Source organism: Pezoporus wallicus, unplaced genomic scaffold, assembly GCF_028554395.1.
Source record: "Pezoporus wallicus isolate ANWC-B61680 ecotype Strahan unplaced genomic scaffold, APGP_CSIRO_Pwel_v1 contig_3847, whole genome shotgun sequence".
NCBI lineage: Eukaryota > Metazoa > Chordata > Aves > Psittaciformes > Psittacidae > Pezoporus > Pezoporus wallicus.
In genome coordinates, this window is record NW_026639842.1 from 518,323 (window position 1) to 536,910 (window position 18,588).

The 18,588-nt window shown below is 42.9% G+C and overlaps 1 protein-coding gene across 1 annotated transcript in view; it reads left to right on the top strand.

The window, feature by feature from the left end:
• ADARB2 (adenosine deaminase RNA specific B2 (inactive)) overlaps positions 1-18,588 on the top strand; it is a 307,618-nt gene that overhangs the window by 252,618 nt on the left and 36,412 nt on the right. The window contains exons 5-6 of the mRNA XM_057416445.1: positions 7,192-7,360; positions 14,186-14,337. Coding sequence (XP_057272428.1) covers positions 7,192-7,360; positions 14,186-14,337 — 321 coding nt within the window. The remainder of the gene's footprint in view (positions 1-7,191; positions 7,361-14,185; positions 14,338-18,588) is intronic.

Sequence of the window (18,588 nt, forward strand, 5' to 3'; positions counted from 1 at the left end):
CTTGAGGTGACAAGTGCAGCCATCAGCCTAGCAGTGTAGTCCCACCACAGGCTTGGAGACCTGCCCTGGGTCAGTAGGATGCAGGACTGTGCCCACAGCATGTTCCTGCCAGCAGCTTCTTCAGCATCACTGCCCTTTCATGTCTGGAATGTCTCTTATTTCAAAAGTAAAGCTGTGCTAAGGATGTGGTATAGCTGCCAGAGAAGAAGATAACAGAAAATAATGCAGGACTTGCCAGTGCTATGTAGCATCAAGAAATTTTTCTTCCCTAAACAAACCTGAAATGGAAACCTGAACTTATTCAGCTACAAGTAGAGGGTATTAAAAAGAAAAAAAAAAAACCTGCTCTGTGATCAGAGCTCTATTAAGCTGCCTTGAAAATTATCCCAAATACACTTTTTTGCAGATAACAATAGACAATCCGTTTGACTGATTTGTTAAAAAAGGTAAAGAAAGAGCATAAAATTATTGCTTATCAGGGAGAGAAGCAGCACCATTTAAAATAACATGAAATTGTACCCCATGAATTATTCACAAGGGCTGATGTTACACTATCATTATTTCTGACTTTCCTTTTCACCGCATAGGATTCGGTGGCGGTTGTCTCCAACTCAATAAAAGAGGCGGGAATTTTTTTTTAATTAATCAAACCTGATTTTTCTGATTATTTTTTCTAATTTAAAACAAATATATTCCAACAGTGAGTTGTCTTCACGGTGTCATGTTGGAAAAGGAAGATAGATTTCACTGCCACTGGCAGGGTCTAAAACATGCAGCGAAATAGACGCTTGCATACTGATTGGTGTTTCTCTATGTGTTGCGCCAGCTGCTGAGAAGCCAAGGTGTGATCCCAGTTGTATGCTGGCATTAGCAGTTGCAAACTCCATCCTGTTCGATGTGAATTAAGCTCACTGAATTTCACAGAAGTTCTCTGATATACAGCCAGTGTGATTCAGTTTTCTGATCGCACGTAACAGTCAACACCTCTTGCAATTACCTTGTGATTTTGATTTTCCTTTTCCAACAAATAATATGCAGAGCTACAAAGGCTGTATTATAGAAGGTCTTAATGACCATAGCACACTAGAAGCGAGAGTAACTCTATTAAAGTCAGCAGAAACATTGATTAGTCTAGCCCAAATTCCCTGGTTTTATTAGCAGAGCTGTGTCTCAAAGCAGATGCGTGTAGACAGTTTGCATTTATGGCCATGACTGACTTAAAAGCACAGCTCATAACTGTAGTCCGTTAGATGTCAGCCAGTTCTCCATATCCAACTTATCTGCTGAGCAAACTTTCATATTTTTTTCTTGCTTACTGCCTCTTCTGTCAGCAGCTTTCTGAATCATTCCTGTTGCAAGCTCTGTGGCTGCAGGACTGGTGGTTTAGGAGGTCATGTAGGGAAGAAGGCATTATTTGCTTTATGTGTGTAATAGCCTAGCTCAAGGCAATATGACCACCCAGGAATATATTAACACTGATACAAACAATTATTCTTAATTGTTGTGGGGAAAATAATTAAAAAGTTGTCTCAAGAACTTTAAAAAAACTAACACTAGATTTGCTCTGCTTGCCATCTTATGATCCAGGGAGTTTTGATTTGCACATGGTATTTTGTTATTTGTAATAAGAGAAACCTGACTACAAGCATCTGTCCACAGTGTAGAAAGTCATACATCTGCTGGCAGTCTTCAGAATTCATTATGAGAAGCTGACAATACTGAGGTGTAATACAGTTTAGCCAAAAGTAAATATCTAAAATAGGCCAGATGAATCACCTCCCAGGAAAGTTCCTCTCCTTTTGCCTAAAAAGAGAGTCTACAGCAATTAGTTCAGCTACAGACATCTCAACTCTAGTTACCCAGAATAGCTGAAATGAATCCCACTGCTGGTGTCAGCAAACTGAAAATGGCTTATAATAAAACCCATTTTCTTTTCAGCAGCTCAGCTATGACGTCTGGGCTACCACTGACACACAAAAAACGAACATTAACAGGGTCGAGGTTCCCCCTGCCTGGCTGTGAGAGGAGACCCCAGAACAGGGCTCAGGCTTTCAGCAGAGTACGAGGTCATTAGACTGAATCTGTGATCAAAGATGGTGTGTCATTTATGGGTATATTTTTGTTCTATAATGCAACTAATTAATTGACAGGATTTGTGAAAATAAAACATGGCAAATTCCCTTCCCACTCTCCTGGTTGTCCTCATCAACACGGCGCTAGCCAGGACCCAGCCAGTATGCTGACACAGCTCCCCAATTTCCTTTCCTCTGCTTCATTTCCTTTTCAAATTGAAAACTATTAGGAGTCTTTAGGCAAATAATAGAAACCTAATGCAGGTGCCTGTTATAAATCATTCACTAGTTACTTTTAACCTAATGTCTCCTCAAACATTACTTCACAGAAGGCAGTGAGAGAAAGAAATGCCTCATGAACTCTAACAATCAGTGGGTCAGGAGTTGAGGTCATAATAATGTAGCCCATTTCTTCTTGTTTGTCAAATGACCTGAACACAATTAGATCCCTGGGTCTTTCTTCTGAGATAGGCTCCTCTCAGTAATAACAGGGGTCTTGCTAAGGGCAATCCTCGTCTAATCGTAGATCCTAGATCTATAGATGCCTGGTGCACACCCACAAGCAGGGAATGTGGCACATGGCTGCTGGCGCCACGTTAGCGCTAGTTTAGGATTTTGCTACAGCCAACACTATAGCTTTCCTAGGCACAGCTTGACGATGTGCTCTGTCTAGATCTGCCCTATGTCTGAGGTTGAATTAATCAATGTTTAGGAGGTAGCTTGACATTCGCAAATAGAACTTACTTGAGAAATTTGAAGTATTCGGCAGGCAAAATAAAATAGAAAGTAAAAATTCATTACAAGAGTTAGTAATGACTGGTGTTTATGCAAAATAGACAAATGTACAGAAATGCCTATTAATTCCAAATCAGTGAAGCAAGTCTCTAGGCTCAAAAGTTTAAAATGCTGCCTAAAATGCCAATGTGATCAGTCAGTGTTAAAATTTGCCTTCCTCAGCTAGGCACCACGTGTTTTATTCTCAGAGACAAATGCCTCCTGTTCTCTGGAGATAATATCAAGCATTTCACAGGGGATAAAGCTCCAACTCTATGTATGTACAAAACAAGTCATGCAAGAGGGCACTCTGCTAGCATATGTGATCCTGAACACTTTGGGCAACTGTCAGATTGTTGGAAGTATTTCCCATCATGCTGGGTGCCCTCATATACAGCATTGAATGGTGCTACATTGGTCACAGATCACTTTCCCCATGTGGCTCCCCAGTGAGGTGTAAATATTTCAGAGCTAATGCATAAGTCATGTACACCTGTGTTTCTGAGTGCAGTAGCAGTGAGACATAACTCTTGGGTATTTCTGAGCGGGGAGGAACATGGATTATCTCCTGTCATTGCAAATGGAAAACATGGAGATTTTTAATGTTAACACTCATACTGGTTCGGCAAATTCTTGGAAACGATTGCCTCCAGCCCCAGGCAACATCTAAGTGATGTTCTGCAAACATGCGCACCTTGCCAGGACTTGCAGATACCCCAGGCTGTGTCCACATGTGACTAACTACTGGGGCCCCGTATCACTGAAAGTCAATATATGGAACTAATTCACCCAAAAATGAGCACCTCAAGAATGCTTGCTATTACTGTGTGTGTGGGCATTGTGGTAGCAAACAATGTCAGAGGGATTCGTATTATTGCTGCATCAATAGGTGTTGGGTGCCTTTGTGTTTCGTTTGTGACAAATCCAAGTCCTCTCTGAATATCCTGAATGCATTCATCATCTTACACTCATACTAGAGGAGAGAAAGAGTTAAGCTTATTTACAGACAAAATGTTTGAAATAATAAAAGGCATCACACCATGCACTGGACTGATGGGGAGGGGCTAGGAAGATATAGCTCCTGGGGAGCAGGAGAGCTGGATGGCTTCCCCAGATGGTTTGCTCTGTATTTGCAGAGCCTGGTGCTTTGTCTGTGAAGTGAATGAGGAGATGGAGAGGCATGTTAGGTGTATGCTAATGTAAGAAGGAAGCTGTTGGTCTCACTGCCCTGAGAGGGAATACTAGCAAAGGTCCTCAGGTGCAGGCAGAGAGGATCACGGATTTCCAAATAAGGGACTTGCCTCCAGGTGTACCTCTCCTGCACTGAGGAAAATAAGATTCTGTTTAAACTAGCAAATAAACAAAATAGAACCAAAAAGTAGCTGATCTTTATCATGGACCTTCCAAGCAAGGAAAATACTATACACTGTTCAGGAAAATATACACTACTTTTTTGAGTGGGACTGAAGCACCTCTGCTGCAGGCTGTGCCTCATAAAACATTTGGTGTTAGCCCCTGTGAAAAACACTGTTAATTGATGGACCCGTGTCTGACCTAAGATATGTATTATTTTTCTCATTAAAGCAGTGATCCCAGAATAAAGTGACACCAAAGTAGAGGACAGAGAATAAACACCTTTCTTTGTGGGGAAGGAGTGATTTGTCCAGCTCAACTTTTTATCTAGTAATAAAACTGGAATAAACACAAGTGCTTTGTGCATTTATCCACTGCATTCAGAAAACAGTAATGAGTGGTGGCCCTCAGGGATCACTGTTGGGACCGGTATTGTTCAACATCTTTGTCGCTGACATGGACAGTGGGATTGAGTGCACCCTCAGCAAGTTTGCTGATGACACCAAGCTGTGTGGTTCGGTTGATACGCTGGAGGGAAGGAATGCCATCCAGAGGGACCTTGACACGCTTGTGAGGTGGGCTGATGCCAACCTCATGAAGTTTAACCATGCCAAGTGCAAGGTCCTACACCTGGGTCGGGGCAATCCCAGGCACAGCTACAGGTTGGGCAGAGAAGAGATTCAGAGCAGCCCTGTGGAGAAGGACTTGGGGATGTTGGTCAATGGGAAAATGAACATGAGCCGGCTTCAGTGTGCGCTCGCAGCCCAGAAAGCCAACCGTATCCTGGGCTGCATCAAAAGGAGCATGGCCAGAAGGTCGAAGGAGGTGATCCTGCCCCTCCACTCTGCTCTTGTAAGTCCTCACCTGGAGTATTGTGTGCAGTTCTGGTGTCCTCAACATAAAAAGGACATGGAACTGTTGGAACAAGTCCAGAGGAGGGCCACGAGGATGATCAGGGGACTGGAGCACCTCCTGTATGAAGATAGGCTGAGAAAGTTGGGGCTGTTTAGCCTGGAGAAGAGAAGGCTGTGTGGAGGCCTCATAGCAGCTTTCCAGTATCTGAAGGGGGCCTATAAGGATGCTGGGGAGGGACTCTTCATTAAGGTCTTTAATGATAGGACAAGGGGTAACGGTTTAAATCTTACACAGGGGAAGTTTGGATATAAGGAAGAAGCTCTTTACCGTAAGGGTAGTGAGGCACTGGAATGGGTTGCCCAAGGAAGTTGTGAATGCTCCATCCCTGGCAGTGTTCAAGACCAGGTTGGACAGAGCCTTGGGTGAGATGGCTTAGTGTGAGGTGTCCCTGCCCATGGCAGGGGGGTTGGAACTGTATGGTCTTGAGGTCTGTTCCAACCCTAACTATCCTATGATTCTATGATTCTCCCATGTGCTCCCATCTTCACTTCATGGGTTTTCTAGATTCTTTTGTTTAATCAGTACTCCCAAACACTCTTTTAGGGCCACATTTATAGTAAAAAATAGAGATAAAGCTTCCGGCACAGGCATACAGTGATGTGTACTTTGTCACTAGTACCAATAACACCTTCTTTATGAAGCTGTCACAACTAGTCGTTCAGGTACAATTAACTGAATTTTTCACAGTATTTATACCTCTCCTACCAATGTCACAATGCTGCAATGCCACAGTACCACTAAACCTTTCAGACTACTGATATAGATATCATATTTGTCTAGGCATGAGAAAATTTTGGTATCATTTGCTATTATATACATTAAGCATAGCAACAGTGCTATACCATGTCATCCACTACTATCCCGGTGCTTTGCAAAGATTATGAAGTATTATTGGTCCTATTTACTAACTGGGGCATCACTGCAGCACCAGCCATTTATGTTTAAAATATAGTTTCCTTCTCCATTCAGTTGTTTTCTTATATCACACCAGTGGATCTTATGCAAGAACGTGGCCCCAGCCATCGTGCTTCCAAACCAGAAAGTCTCTGCACTGTTTTTTTTTCTTACAATCAGTAGCTTTCATCTTAAGAAAAAAAAATAATATTGCTTCCTCTATAAAATAATTCCTAAAGCTTTTCAACAGCCAAAGTAACATCATAGAAACTGCATCACCATGGCCCATGGTGTACTTACAGCCTCAGGCCTGTCTTTGTCACTGGCTGGTCAGACTTTGAGGGCTTGATTCACTTGCTTGAACATGGGCATCTATTTCCAGTGAGTCACTTTGTAGGTTTACATGTAAGATGCATGGGGAGGGGGCAGAACCTTATGGACACTCCTACTTCCCTGGAGCAGCAGCCAGAGGTTAGGCAGTGATACTGCATGGGCACAGCCATGCTAACCCCTGCAGAATCCTAGAAAGCACTATCTTGACCAAGAAAGGCATGACTTTCAATTGCCATCACGATTATCTGGAGAAACAATGGAGGAACAGAACTGGTGTCAGTGATGAATACTACGTCCCTGAGGCCACAGTGGAAAAGGCACTGATGTAGCTGCTCTTGGAGAAACAAAAACGAAACTGGATTGAAAGTCAGATCTGTTTTTTCCCTGAGATTTTTAACGAGTAGCTCCAGAAGTGTTACTTGCATTTGATTTAGCACTTATAGTGCAACAGCAATGAAACCTAGCATTACAGGGAGTGTGTGTTCCCAGACCAGAAAATGTCTTCAACAGCTCATAAAAACCTGGCCATTTATCAGCACTGCAGGAGATCTTTATTCCCTCCCTACAGCATATGCTCTCCTATGATGTAGTTATTGATTTAACCAGTAAACTTCATAGCAAGCTTTTATCTTGGAATTAGCAGCAAGACTGAAATAGAGCCCTTATTATTCTAATAACAGAGAGATATGAGATTCCTGCATATTCCAGAGACCATATCATCACCTTAACAAGCATCCCATTAGAGCTGCCTGGGCAGACATAACAAAGCGTGGCCTGTGAGAACTTTAACAATCATGATATCATACTCACCCCTGGCAATATCACAACCCTTTTGTTTTTCTTCCTACAGGTTTGGACATCAGGCAAGCTCAGGTTATTGTGCTGTCATCTGGTACCAAATGTATAAATGGAGAATACATTAATGATCAAGGGCTTGCGGTCAATGACTGCCATGCAGAAATTTTGGCAAGAAGGGCATTTGTTCACTTCCTCTACTCACAGCTGGAGCTACACCTAAGGTAACTGAATTCTTTTAATGCTTGGGGAATGTTATACAGCTTTCAGTGGAGCAGATCCATCCTCCAGACATATGAACTATTTCTTTCTTTATGTTGCTTTTTCCAAGTCTTTAGCTGACAAAACGCCAGTACAGTGCACAGAAAGAATGAGAGTTAGATAGTCTAGAGTGTTGGGTCATGAGCTCCTTTACTTCAGCTGGTGTTCTTTCAGCAGCTATTAGATATGACTCATAAAGTTAGGGTTTATGAAGCCTGATGATTTTGTACAAATCTTTACGTGCAGGCTTATTAGCATCATTTTTTGGCCAGAGACTGGAAGGGGGTCATTTTGCTCACTGCAGCCATTTTCCCATCTTCCTTGCTGCTGCTGAAATATCTCAAGGAAGTGATTTATTGATCATTAATGCCTTCATTGACTCACTAGAGAACCAAGGAGTGTTAACAGTACAGTAAACTTTGTGCCAAAGTGTAAGATGCTATCACTCACTCCTTCTTTACGATGTTTTAAAATGTTATAGCACATAGAATCATTACAGAGGAATTACTGGTCGTGTCTTCAGCCAAATCCACACTATTACCATTTAAATGGTTAATGGGTCATACACTGCCTGGAAGCTGGTAGTAAGTGTGGTACCACAGGGGTCTATCCAGGGACCTCGCTAATCATGTCTGTCAACAACCTGGAAAAGGCTATGTAGTGCTGAATCATAAGCTTTCCAGAGGACACCAAATGGTGGAGAGGACCAGGCGATATGCTTGAGGGCTGGAATGTCATCCAGGCAGGCTGGAGGACTGGGGCAGCAGGAGCTTTGACAGAAAACTCAACAAGGACAAATGGAAAGTCCCACACTGAGAAGAAAAGAATGGCCTACAAAAACACAGGACAGATAGGTCCTTTCTGGCTGGAGGGCAGGTTTCCTGAAAAGGGACAAGGCTCCTAGGCAGACAGCAAACTGAACGTGAGATAGTGATGTGCCTGGCAGCAAAGAGGGTCTACAGGATCATGGGCTCTATGAAGGCAGTCAATGGATGGGATCATCCCCGCTACTCAGAATGCATTAGACTGCATCTACAATACCTTGTGCAGTTTTGGGTCCCCCAGTACAGGAAAGACATCAGCCATGTAAAGCAGGTTCAGCAGAGGCTACTTGGTTGCTCAGTAGCTAGAGATTTGGCCTGAGATCTTAACAACACAAAGGAGCTGGCATCTTTACCCAGGTGCACAGTGGGAAGAAGACAAACAGGCATGCACTGAAACAAGAGAATATTAGGACTAACTGTCCCCATAGGAACAGGCAAGCAGTGAGTCAGGTCACCCAGCAGTCTTGTGCAGACTCCCTCCTGTCTTGGACGTTTTCAAAACCTGAGCAGATAAAGCCCTGAGCAACCTGGCAAACAGCTTTGAGCAGGAGGTTGGGCTAGAGACCTCAGGTCCTTTCCAGCCTGGATTACTTTATAATCCTATGAAAACTGAGCAGAAGTGAAGCTAAGCCAGCATTTATTGTATGGAAGGAACCGAGGAATGAAGGAAGCAAGGAAAGAAAACAAACAAAAAGCCCCTTGACTATAGGTCATTCTTCTGCCCTTCATTCTTGCTTGTGTTTTCATACGATTTTATCTAACCTCAGTGCAAAAACTCCCTTTGACTTCAGAAGGTTTTGCATCAGGTCACAGACACAAGAATCCATCTGAGTAGAATTGTGTGTTCTTGTGAGCACCTATGATACTGTTGCACCGAAACAACAATAATGGGAATAATGATTATTTTCACTTCAGGCTGGAGTTAAAGACAAGAGAGTATATTGAGTACATGAGGTTGGCTAACAAAGGGGGGCAAAAGCCTTGAAGGGTTTAATCAAAACCAATATTCTCTCTATTTATTTCAATCTGAACTGCTTTCAAGCTTACATTAAATTATTATGTTTTCAGCAGTGTAGCAGCCCTAGTACTTGCTTTGTGCTACAGTCTCTTGGGAAACAAGTGCTACCACTGTGTCTTAAACTATTGTATTGATCCACCTCCCTAACATGTTCAGTCATATTATTATTTTATTTGGATCAATGTTAACAATCTTTTGTTAAGAGAATCCTCAGTGCAGCACAAGCTGTGTTCACAATAACTTTAAATCTCTGTCTGTTCAGCCAAGAGCAGGCACCACTGCTTCCCTGACCAGCACACGACAAAAACCTCAACCAGGCTAAGCACCTTTGAAAGAGAGAGCTATTGTCAGATAAGATTTTACTTCTTTAAGGTCCATGGGGAAGCAAAACTATGTGTTATAATATATTCTTTAATTCTAATATTCATTGCTAAACCCAGTTTTATGCCATCATCAGGGCTTTGTCATATGGCAAGAGCATGGGGCTGTTAAAAATGAAATGAAAAATTTATTTTCTTTGCATTGAAGTCACATTTACCCCTTTTTCTCTAACAAAACAGAAACAACTGCCACTGACACAGGAATCACATGGTGCTACCACATAGCAAAAAGAACGGGGTTTTTAGAACAGTCTTGTTTACTCAGCTCCACTGGGACTCCCTGCACACAAGCTCCTCAGGCTTGGGGGAAACACAAATGTGGCTTCTACATTGCTATGCATTTGCATTAACCCGGCCCAAATTAAAGTCTTCTCCCAGGCCAGGAACCTATTGTACAAAGTCATATATGAACTGACAGCAGAAAGATGGTTCCTTAACCCCCCAAAAGAATGAATGCATATTTCTTGCCTCAAAGAGCTTATATTTTTCATTCTTTCCTATGAAACAGGCAAGTTTGTTTTGTCGAGAACATTCCCTATTTTCCATGTATTTTCCTCTCACCAACCCTACATGCTCAAAGTGATCTCTGCAGCTGGATTTCAAACTTCAGGAGCTTCCAGCACAAGAATTATCTTTCTATATGATATTTTCCTTGAACAGGGACCACTTTTCCAGAATTTTCAAGTACTACTATTGACATCAGTGAAAGCAAAATAGAATGAATGCATCAAAGAGCAGGGACAATGAGGCTGGAGAAAGCAAGGACCAGCACAGAGTATTAATAGCCAGGAGATACGAATTCACAGAGTTGAATTTACTTTTTGACACTTCTGATGTCCAAAAGTTAGTCAGCTGAGTGTGAACCAGATCCCCAAGGCTCCTTTTATCACCACTGGAGAGAGATGGGCATCTCAGGAGTGAGACACAGCAGTCCTATTCAGGTATCTATTGTGGGTGAGAGGAATTGCCATGGAGCAAATTTTCCGTAAACAGAGCGTAGGGTGACCGCTTCAGATATTTAAATTGTAAAACAATGCCAACCACAAACCAGAGCTGCAGAAATATGTAAATTACCTTTTTTCCCCGTCTCTTCATACTGCTCAGTGTTGACAGTGTAACTTTCCTGACTTTCCTTGGGAAAGAGAGCTCCAGAATGGGAACTTTATCCTCTCTAAGAAACAAGAGTGACAAATACTTCAAAAGGAAACTTTCTTTCAAAATTTATTGTCTAAAGCTTGAGTTAAATAAGAGCTAAAAGCACAACTAAAGCCTGACAGCCTCTAACCAGTCTGATTAAATCCCTTAGCCCTCTTAGATTTCCTTTTTATGACAACCATAATCCTCCACTTCTCAAGACTTTCACGAAAAAGATGAAAAGTAAGACGTAAATTTTGTGATGTACGGAAGAAAGACAAGAAAGACCTTTTGAGAAGCTTTTCTAAAAATTGCCATCAAAAAGTACACAAATACCATAGTCTGATTCTCTTGCAATGATAGCAGTAAAATTCACATTGATTTCTGTGAGATTATTTATACCAGCTGGCCAATAGCGAAGAAAAGAAAATCCAACTCTTCTATTTTAAACAAAATTAAAACTAATAACCTGTTCTTAAAATAAATCAGCGCCACAGCAGTCTTGCTGCTGTAGTGGCCCTGCAGGTGCTGGAGGGATGATTTTACCAGAAGCTAAGTTCTTCCAGTGAGTCAGATGCAAACCACTATTTATTTTATACACAAAAAGCAAGGAATAGTCTTTCTCCAATCCAGTTAAGTTCTTTTCCAGGAAAACTAGCTGTGTGTTATACATCTATTTCTTACTTCTGTCCTACTTTTAGTGGACACAGCTCCTCTCCATTTAAGCCTGCTGTTAAGATGCCATGCTGTAGCATGTAGTGTACTAGAGACTTCCCATCTGTATGTTTACTAAAACCAGCTTCCCTGCTTGTCTTTTCAAGAGCGAGGCCTGGTTTCAGCAAAACATTCTGTATATATTAAACCATAAGTACGTACTTAAGTATCTTCTTGAAATCAGCTCAAAACTTATGTGTGTGTTATGCTAAGTAATGAATTTAAGCTCAAGATTAAAATTTAGCACATTCTTAGATGTTCCTTTTGAATCAGCCTCAAATCTTGACTCTCCCACTGACAGCCATAGCGGGAAACATTTAGAGACAAATTTTGGTCTTTTAGCTACTGCCAGCACATGAAAATGACACTTTAACACCACCCCCTGAATGAATGACATTTGTGGGCTCACTGTGGGCTTCCCCATTGCTTTATGTAGTGTATGGCTGTGCAAAATGGCATTGCAAAGTTCTGCTACTGCAAACTCATTCTCCTCCTCACCGCTCAAAATGACGGTTCCCAAGGGAAGGCAGAGGTGTACTGGTGCTATGGGGGAGAAGTGGCTTTGCAGAAGCATGCTCCACCTGAACCATTTTTACAAGGTTTCTGGGTCTCCCTGGGCTTTGAAATCCCCCAAGCATCCCATGCACAAGAATCTCTCCTAAGCCACAGCATACAGTATTGCATTTCAAACTCTTTCATAACAATACTCTCAGAGTTTTGTTATTAAATTTATTCAGCCACTGTGCAGGAATGAATCTCATGTTCAGCCCCCAGGAAACCTCCCAAAGGCAGGTCAGGATCATATGTGATACAGAGGATCTCAGTCTCCCGGAGAAAGAGCCAAGCTGCCTTACCCTCCAGCCCTGCCATCTATTTTTAGAGCAGCTGTCAATCACCAAACCTATCAGCCACACTGGCCACAGACCCTTCTTGGTACTCGGGGTAAGAGAGCAGGGTTAATCAGTGAAAAACAATAACCAGTAAAAACAGGATGGGTGCTGGTTACCGTGAACTCCTTAAATCCAGCCCAAAGAATGATTGCTCCTACACTACATAGCAACTGTTTCTAAGTACTGCAAGCTGCCCCCCACTCTGGTGAGGTTTAGCATAAGAATAGGAGGCAACAGGGCTGCACTGTATTCTCCCAGCTGAATTTGCAGTGAATTATTTAACACTAACTGCAATTGCTCTGAAGTCCAAGCAGCAGGACTTACAGGTATTTTATTATTTCAGAAGCTTGGATCAGGGCGATAATATAATTAGCGCAGTTGGGAAATTCCACCGCAGACAGCAGAAAATGAAGGAGCTGCATGTGGCAGCCCCAGCTCGGCAGCCGGTGTGCCTCCCTGTCCCTGACAGCCGAGCTAATGTGCCTGTAAATTCCTCCTGACAGCAAACGCATCCTGGCATCAAAAAATGACAAAACACCCAAACCACGGAAGAGTGACAGCCAAACAGCTTCAATAGCACAGAGGCTGCACCAGGAGAAAACAGGCAGAAGCAGCTTGGACTAAAGCCAGGGACTTGCTCTGAGGCTGAGTAAAAAGCACCCCTGTTTACACTAACAGGAGGCAGAGAAACCAGCAGAAACCGCCTCGGTTAATGGGCTGTCCTATAGTGAATTAAATGGGTAGAATTCTGGCCTCTTAAGACCCTCCTAGGAAAATCATTACCTGCAGGTGTCATTCTGCTCAGAGATATTCCCACAAAAAGACCCTTGAGTTTTTGAGGGAAACACTGAGGCGTCAGACGGAAAGAAGTCTCATCATAATTTCACTAATCACATTTTCACCTTCAAAATTATAATCACGGCCATCACCCAAATGTATGTATTAGAGGCAGCTGTCTGTCAGAGAAATCACCCATGTCTTCCCAAGTGTAAATCATCTGAAGAACCACACGGCAAGCATAGCCTTAATGTGAGCTATTGCTGTAAACTGCAGGACTGGGAGGGTTTGGCCTCCCGGGCAGCTGTTGCTAATGGAATGTGTGCGCTGTGTCCCCATCGAGCTACTGAACCATTGCGAAGATAAAAGCTCCATCTTAGTAAGTATCTTTTTCAACTGAGCTGAGAAAAGGCTGCACAAGTTTTGTCTCACTGTTCTCAGGATGGGTTCCAATTTCCAGAAATCCAAGTGGCCAAGAGGACATTGCTGGCTTAGATAGAGCACTCATAGGTGGCTTGGGTTGAATGGGGAAATAAGCAACACCTGGGGAGCTGGGGGGATCACAGGGGTTATAAAATCTAGCTTCTTCATTAGAGGCCCTTTCCAGTGGAGCATAGAAACACTCATCTTGGCTGCAGTGATGTTAATGGGATTTAAACACATGCCTAGGCATTGTGATGAGCAGAGCTGATTTACTCATATGAGCACCAAAGAGAACTTTTCCTTTTTTCACGTGCCAGGACCTCTTTAAAATCAAAGTGTTTATGCATCTGTGCATGTAAGGAAAGAGAGCTACCCTTCAGAAATCCACACGTTTTATCATTAGAATATATTGTAGGTAAGCAAGCCAAAAACACTTTGGCAGTTTTGACCCCATCCACCTATTTCTTCACTTGCAGAAGCTCGTTGTTTCCTCTTGTTGTCCCTAGGAGTAATATATGATGCCAGCTGCTAATAGAAACAAACAGAGGAGGAAAAACAGAGAAAGAGAGCAGAAATGTTTCTGATTTGGTGTGTAAAAAATGACCTGGAACCTCTTTTGTGATCATAGCAAACGACGAGAAGACTGGGAGCGATCAATCTTCGTACGATTAAAAGAGGGAGGCTACAGGCTGCGGGAGAACATCCTGTTCCATCTGTATGTGAGCACTTCACCCTGTGGAGATGCGCGCCTCAACTCCCCCTATGAAATCACAACTGACTGTAAGAAAAAAATCTTACCTCTCCTTATTCCCTTTTGCATAGGTTTTTCTTTTTCTATGATGAGCCCTTGTCTCTTTATTTGCTTGCAGAAAGTGTTTCACTTAAAAGTAGAAAACACTACAGGCTGTGTGGTGTGTGTGTGTGTGTGTGTCTGTGTAACTGCTGCTCAGTCTCATGTGCTGGTGGAAGGTGTGCTGGGAAAATCAGAGCTGGGCAAGGCCGTGGGAGACTGCTTCATGTGCCTCTGATAAGAAATATAGCCCAAATATCCTGCTTTTCCTGCTAGGAAATGCAAGCCCAGCAGTAAATAAATGCTTTGGTAAGGGTCCTCATGACCAAAGAAGCCACAGCAATGGGATGGACCAGAGGATCAGGACTCTAGCTGGGGATGCAGACTTTTCTCAGGGTTCAGGCAGTGTGTACAGGTTGAAGGGCTGCATTTACACTAAATCTGAGCTGTCCAGGCTGCAGCAGCTGGAGTCTGAAGTAGAGCAATGATATGGTATATAATATTTGTACTGTTGATTGAAGGTCAGGCTCTCTCCAAATACCACCTGCCCTTGCAGTGAATAACGTTAAGATCCTTCTGGAAAGGATCCTTCCTAGGCCATCCTGCCTATGTCAAATCAACTGCATTGCCATTGCATGGCAAAAGGGCTAGATGGAGTCCACAAGGCCAGCCTTGGAGGCCTTGGGCATTTAAGCAGAAACATGGTTTTCCAGGGATTTCTTCTCTGGAGGTGATTCTGCAAGTGAGGTAAACAAATCAGGTCTTGAGCCTCTGTGTGCCATCAGCAGAGCTGCAGAGCTTGTTGTTCATGAAGAGACACCCCATCTCCATCGTCATGACCCAGCACTCCTATCTCATCACCCCACCCCAGACTTGCATGTCTGTGTTACTGCCCTGCCATCACAGAGACATGTCCTTGTTGGGTTCTCACTGCACCAGCTTTGCCCTTGCCTAGCCACAGCAAATGCGCCCAGCAAGAGACAGGGGACTCAAGAGGTCTAGGGCTCGTTATCACATGTGCCCGACACCCCATAATCCAATGCACGATGCAGAAGGTTGCACTCTTATCTCTGCCCCTAGGTATTGCTTCTCATACCTGCATTTTACGGTGCCACAATACCCATAGTGCTGGCTGCTAAATGTACATATAATGAGAAATAGTCCTTGCCCTACCTTGAATATGAAGCAGGCAAGACAGTAGAATGGATGGAAGAGGAAGCATAGACACAGGAATGTAAAATTAATCATCCAAGGTCACACAATGACCTAACTTCCTCACAGGCAAATCTATCAGGTGGTAGGTTCACTCCTGGTTCTTATTTGTGCAAGTTATTTATTAATGATTAGGTATTACTCTCCCCAGACTTCAATCTTTTTGTTGTGGGTGAAACAGTAGCTTGCTGGGGAAAGAAAGCAGAATGCACCTAATCAGGAAGGAAATACACTTCCTTATCTGGTATGATTTCTACATTCTACTAGCAGTGTTTATAAAATGGAGGAAAGCAAGTAAGTGTTTAAAAGGCAAACAGCAAATTGTCAAATTCCTGGTAGCAAAATAAGGACACATATTATCTTAAAAACAAAATTAAAAATAAATAGGTGCCGAAGAATATCAAAACCAAAGAGATTTTTGCCCTCCCACTTTATGTGTGTATTGAAGCATATCTAAAAAGGCTTTATGTTTGGTTAAAGGCGCTCATGTTTTCCAGAAGGCAGGCTGCCTGGGGCACCCCTTACCTGACATGTGAAGTGGAAGCAACAAAATCTGTAATTACTTTTAAAATGCGGTCCATTCTCAAGCACAACCGAAAGCTGTCCTGGGTGGATTCTACATCCATGAATCAGAAAGTGGGTGCTTTGGGCAGCTGACAGCCAGCACTATTGATATGAACCCAGCCCTGGAGGTAACTCTGCTTGTCTCATGGATTGCTTCAGAAAGCACATACATCTACCAGGTAATGCAGGAATGCTTCTTTACATAACAGGACATGCAGGAAGCTGTGTTTAAAAAGATGTAATCAAGCAACACCTGACACATACAGTAAATTTATAGTTAGTCATATAAATCCCTTTCACTTTGGTAATTACACCAATTACTGTCCCAGTGCAGAAGCTAGGGTAGATAGGGCTGTGTGGCTAAACCAAGGTTACACAGTGATTCAGCAGAAGGGCTTAAAGGGGCACTACATCTGGTTTGCAATTCAGTCTTTTACCCTGATCTCTCTACCTTTGTCCTGTGCTCTTAAAATAATTTAGCACTGTGTAAAAAGATGTGTTGCCAAAAGCTGTCCTTCAGCAAGATAAGCATTTCCTTTCAGCTCACATTATCCCAGAGACATCTGGGAAGATAAGTATTTTATAATGTTTATCACTGAGATCTTCTCTTTTCTTTTTTTTTTTTTTACCAAAGAAATAACCTTTCTTTCATCCAGTAATGACAAGAAACTCCAGGTGAATGCTGTTTCATTTCTTAAACAACAAAGATGCCTCTCCTAGAGCTAGCGTAAGCCACCAAATGTTACTGATTATTCTCTAAAGATGCATTAACATTTAAAAACAGTGTCTCACCATGTGGTTTCTGGCTTTGCAAAGGAATATGATAAGCCTTTATCAATACAGGGAGTAAGCAAAATCCACTTCTCAAATCTCCTTCCAAAAATTTCCTATTATCCACCGTGTCTTCCTAGCACCCTCAGGGAGGCCTCACATTTCCTTCTTATGAGCTTTGTTCTGTTAAGGGAGATAAGCTACCATGCACTTGAAACCTAGTTTACTTCTTACTGGATAGTGCAGCGCACCAAGTTAGCAATATGTGTAAAAGTCTGACTTTACCGTGTTCCATGTGGGCAGCTGCAATGCAGAGGAGCAATCCAGGAAGCCCGCACCCATGCCAGTTTCATCAGGAAAGTAAGAGATTAGCTACAGAAATATAAAATCTCACTTTGATTTGCAATGGTGCCCTTTTTGGATCAGGGCGAGCTGACTTGTCTTGTTTATACATCCTTAGGCAGCTCTAAAAGAGAAGCAAAATCCAGCTGGACCAGGGCTACTTTGAGCATGGAAGGGTTTTCTAACTCTTTCTTGGTACCTATAGGGCAGAAGGTTGGAAAAGCTTATGAGGGGGTTCAAGTGAAGTTGAAGGTTTAGGAGAGGCAGGTACAATCCAAAAGAGTAAAGGAGGAGGCTGAGAGGAGAGGTGCAGGAACAGGTGACAGCAGGAGAGGAGGCCAGCCAGGGTCAGTGGTGTTGCAAAAGAGGCTGGGAAATACCGGAGGGGTTTCAGACTGCTGTAAGAATTCTTATGGGTTTGTCCTGGCTCACTCTCTCCAGCCAGTCTCCTTCCCAAGACTCTTTTAGTCATTTTCCGAGGTTACCCACAAGGTTGTAGCACAGCTATATGGTGAAGAGGCAGAACGTTTCCAGTGTCCTCACAACTCTAATTGCTTCTTTGTATGCTCATTTTCTGCCCCTTCTTCAGTTCAATAGGTCAAGGAGCCTGGGACAACATCTCCTTTTCTGGTACCTTCTCCCTTTGTGTAAATCCAAGCAAAATATGCCTGGATTTCTGATTTCGCCAAAGGGCAGTATCCCAGCACCAAGTTACATGGTCTTTCCTGAAGGTTTTAAGGGGGCTGATGTTTCTCTTGTGTATGCTTCAGCTCATGAGGTAGAGCCATAGGGGCTCTGTACTATTTGTTCTGTATTTTACACCTTCTGAATCTAGGGCAAACCATGGAGTAATCAAGCTCTTGCTTTCCTAAAGTGCTTTCCTAGCTAATTTAGGGCTTCTTGACTCATTGGCACTTTTTTAAGAGTCTCTTGAAAAGCAAAATGAAGTGCTTAAAAAAAATGAGTTAGCAAATCCTCTGCTTCCCCACTCCTATTTCCCTGGTAGGATTTTCCCTCATTGTCCGCCTTTCTTCTAGAGATGCTCTCTTTTTCAGTACATGGATTGCCAAAGAGACAAACAATCTGCCCCAGGGCTTGTCTCTATTCGTCTCCCCTGGGCTGCTTTTCTATCTCTTGCTAACACGCTGTATTGCCTTGTACCAATGACTCCTTGATAGCCCAGCTCCTGTTTTATCCCATGCTCCCTTTAGGTCTGAAACACACCATTGCATCTGCTCCACATGGGGTCTTCCTCCTGCTTGTCTATTAACCTACAGCTGTGCTGAAGCTCTCATGCACACACATTTGACAGAGCTCTCCTCTAGACAGGATCCACTTGCAACCACGTGAGC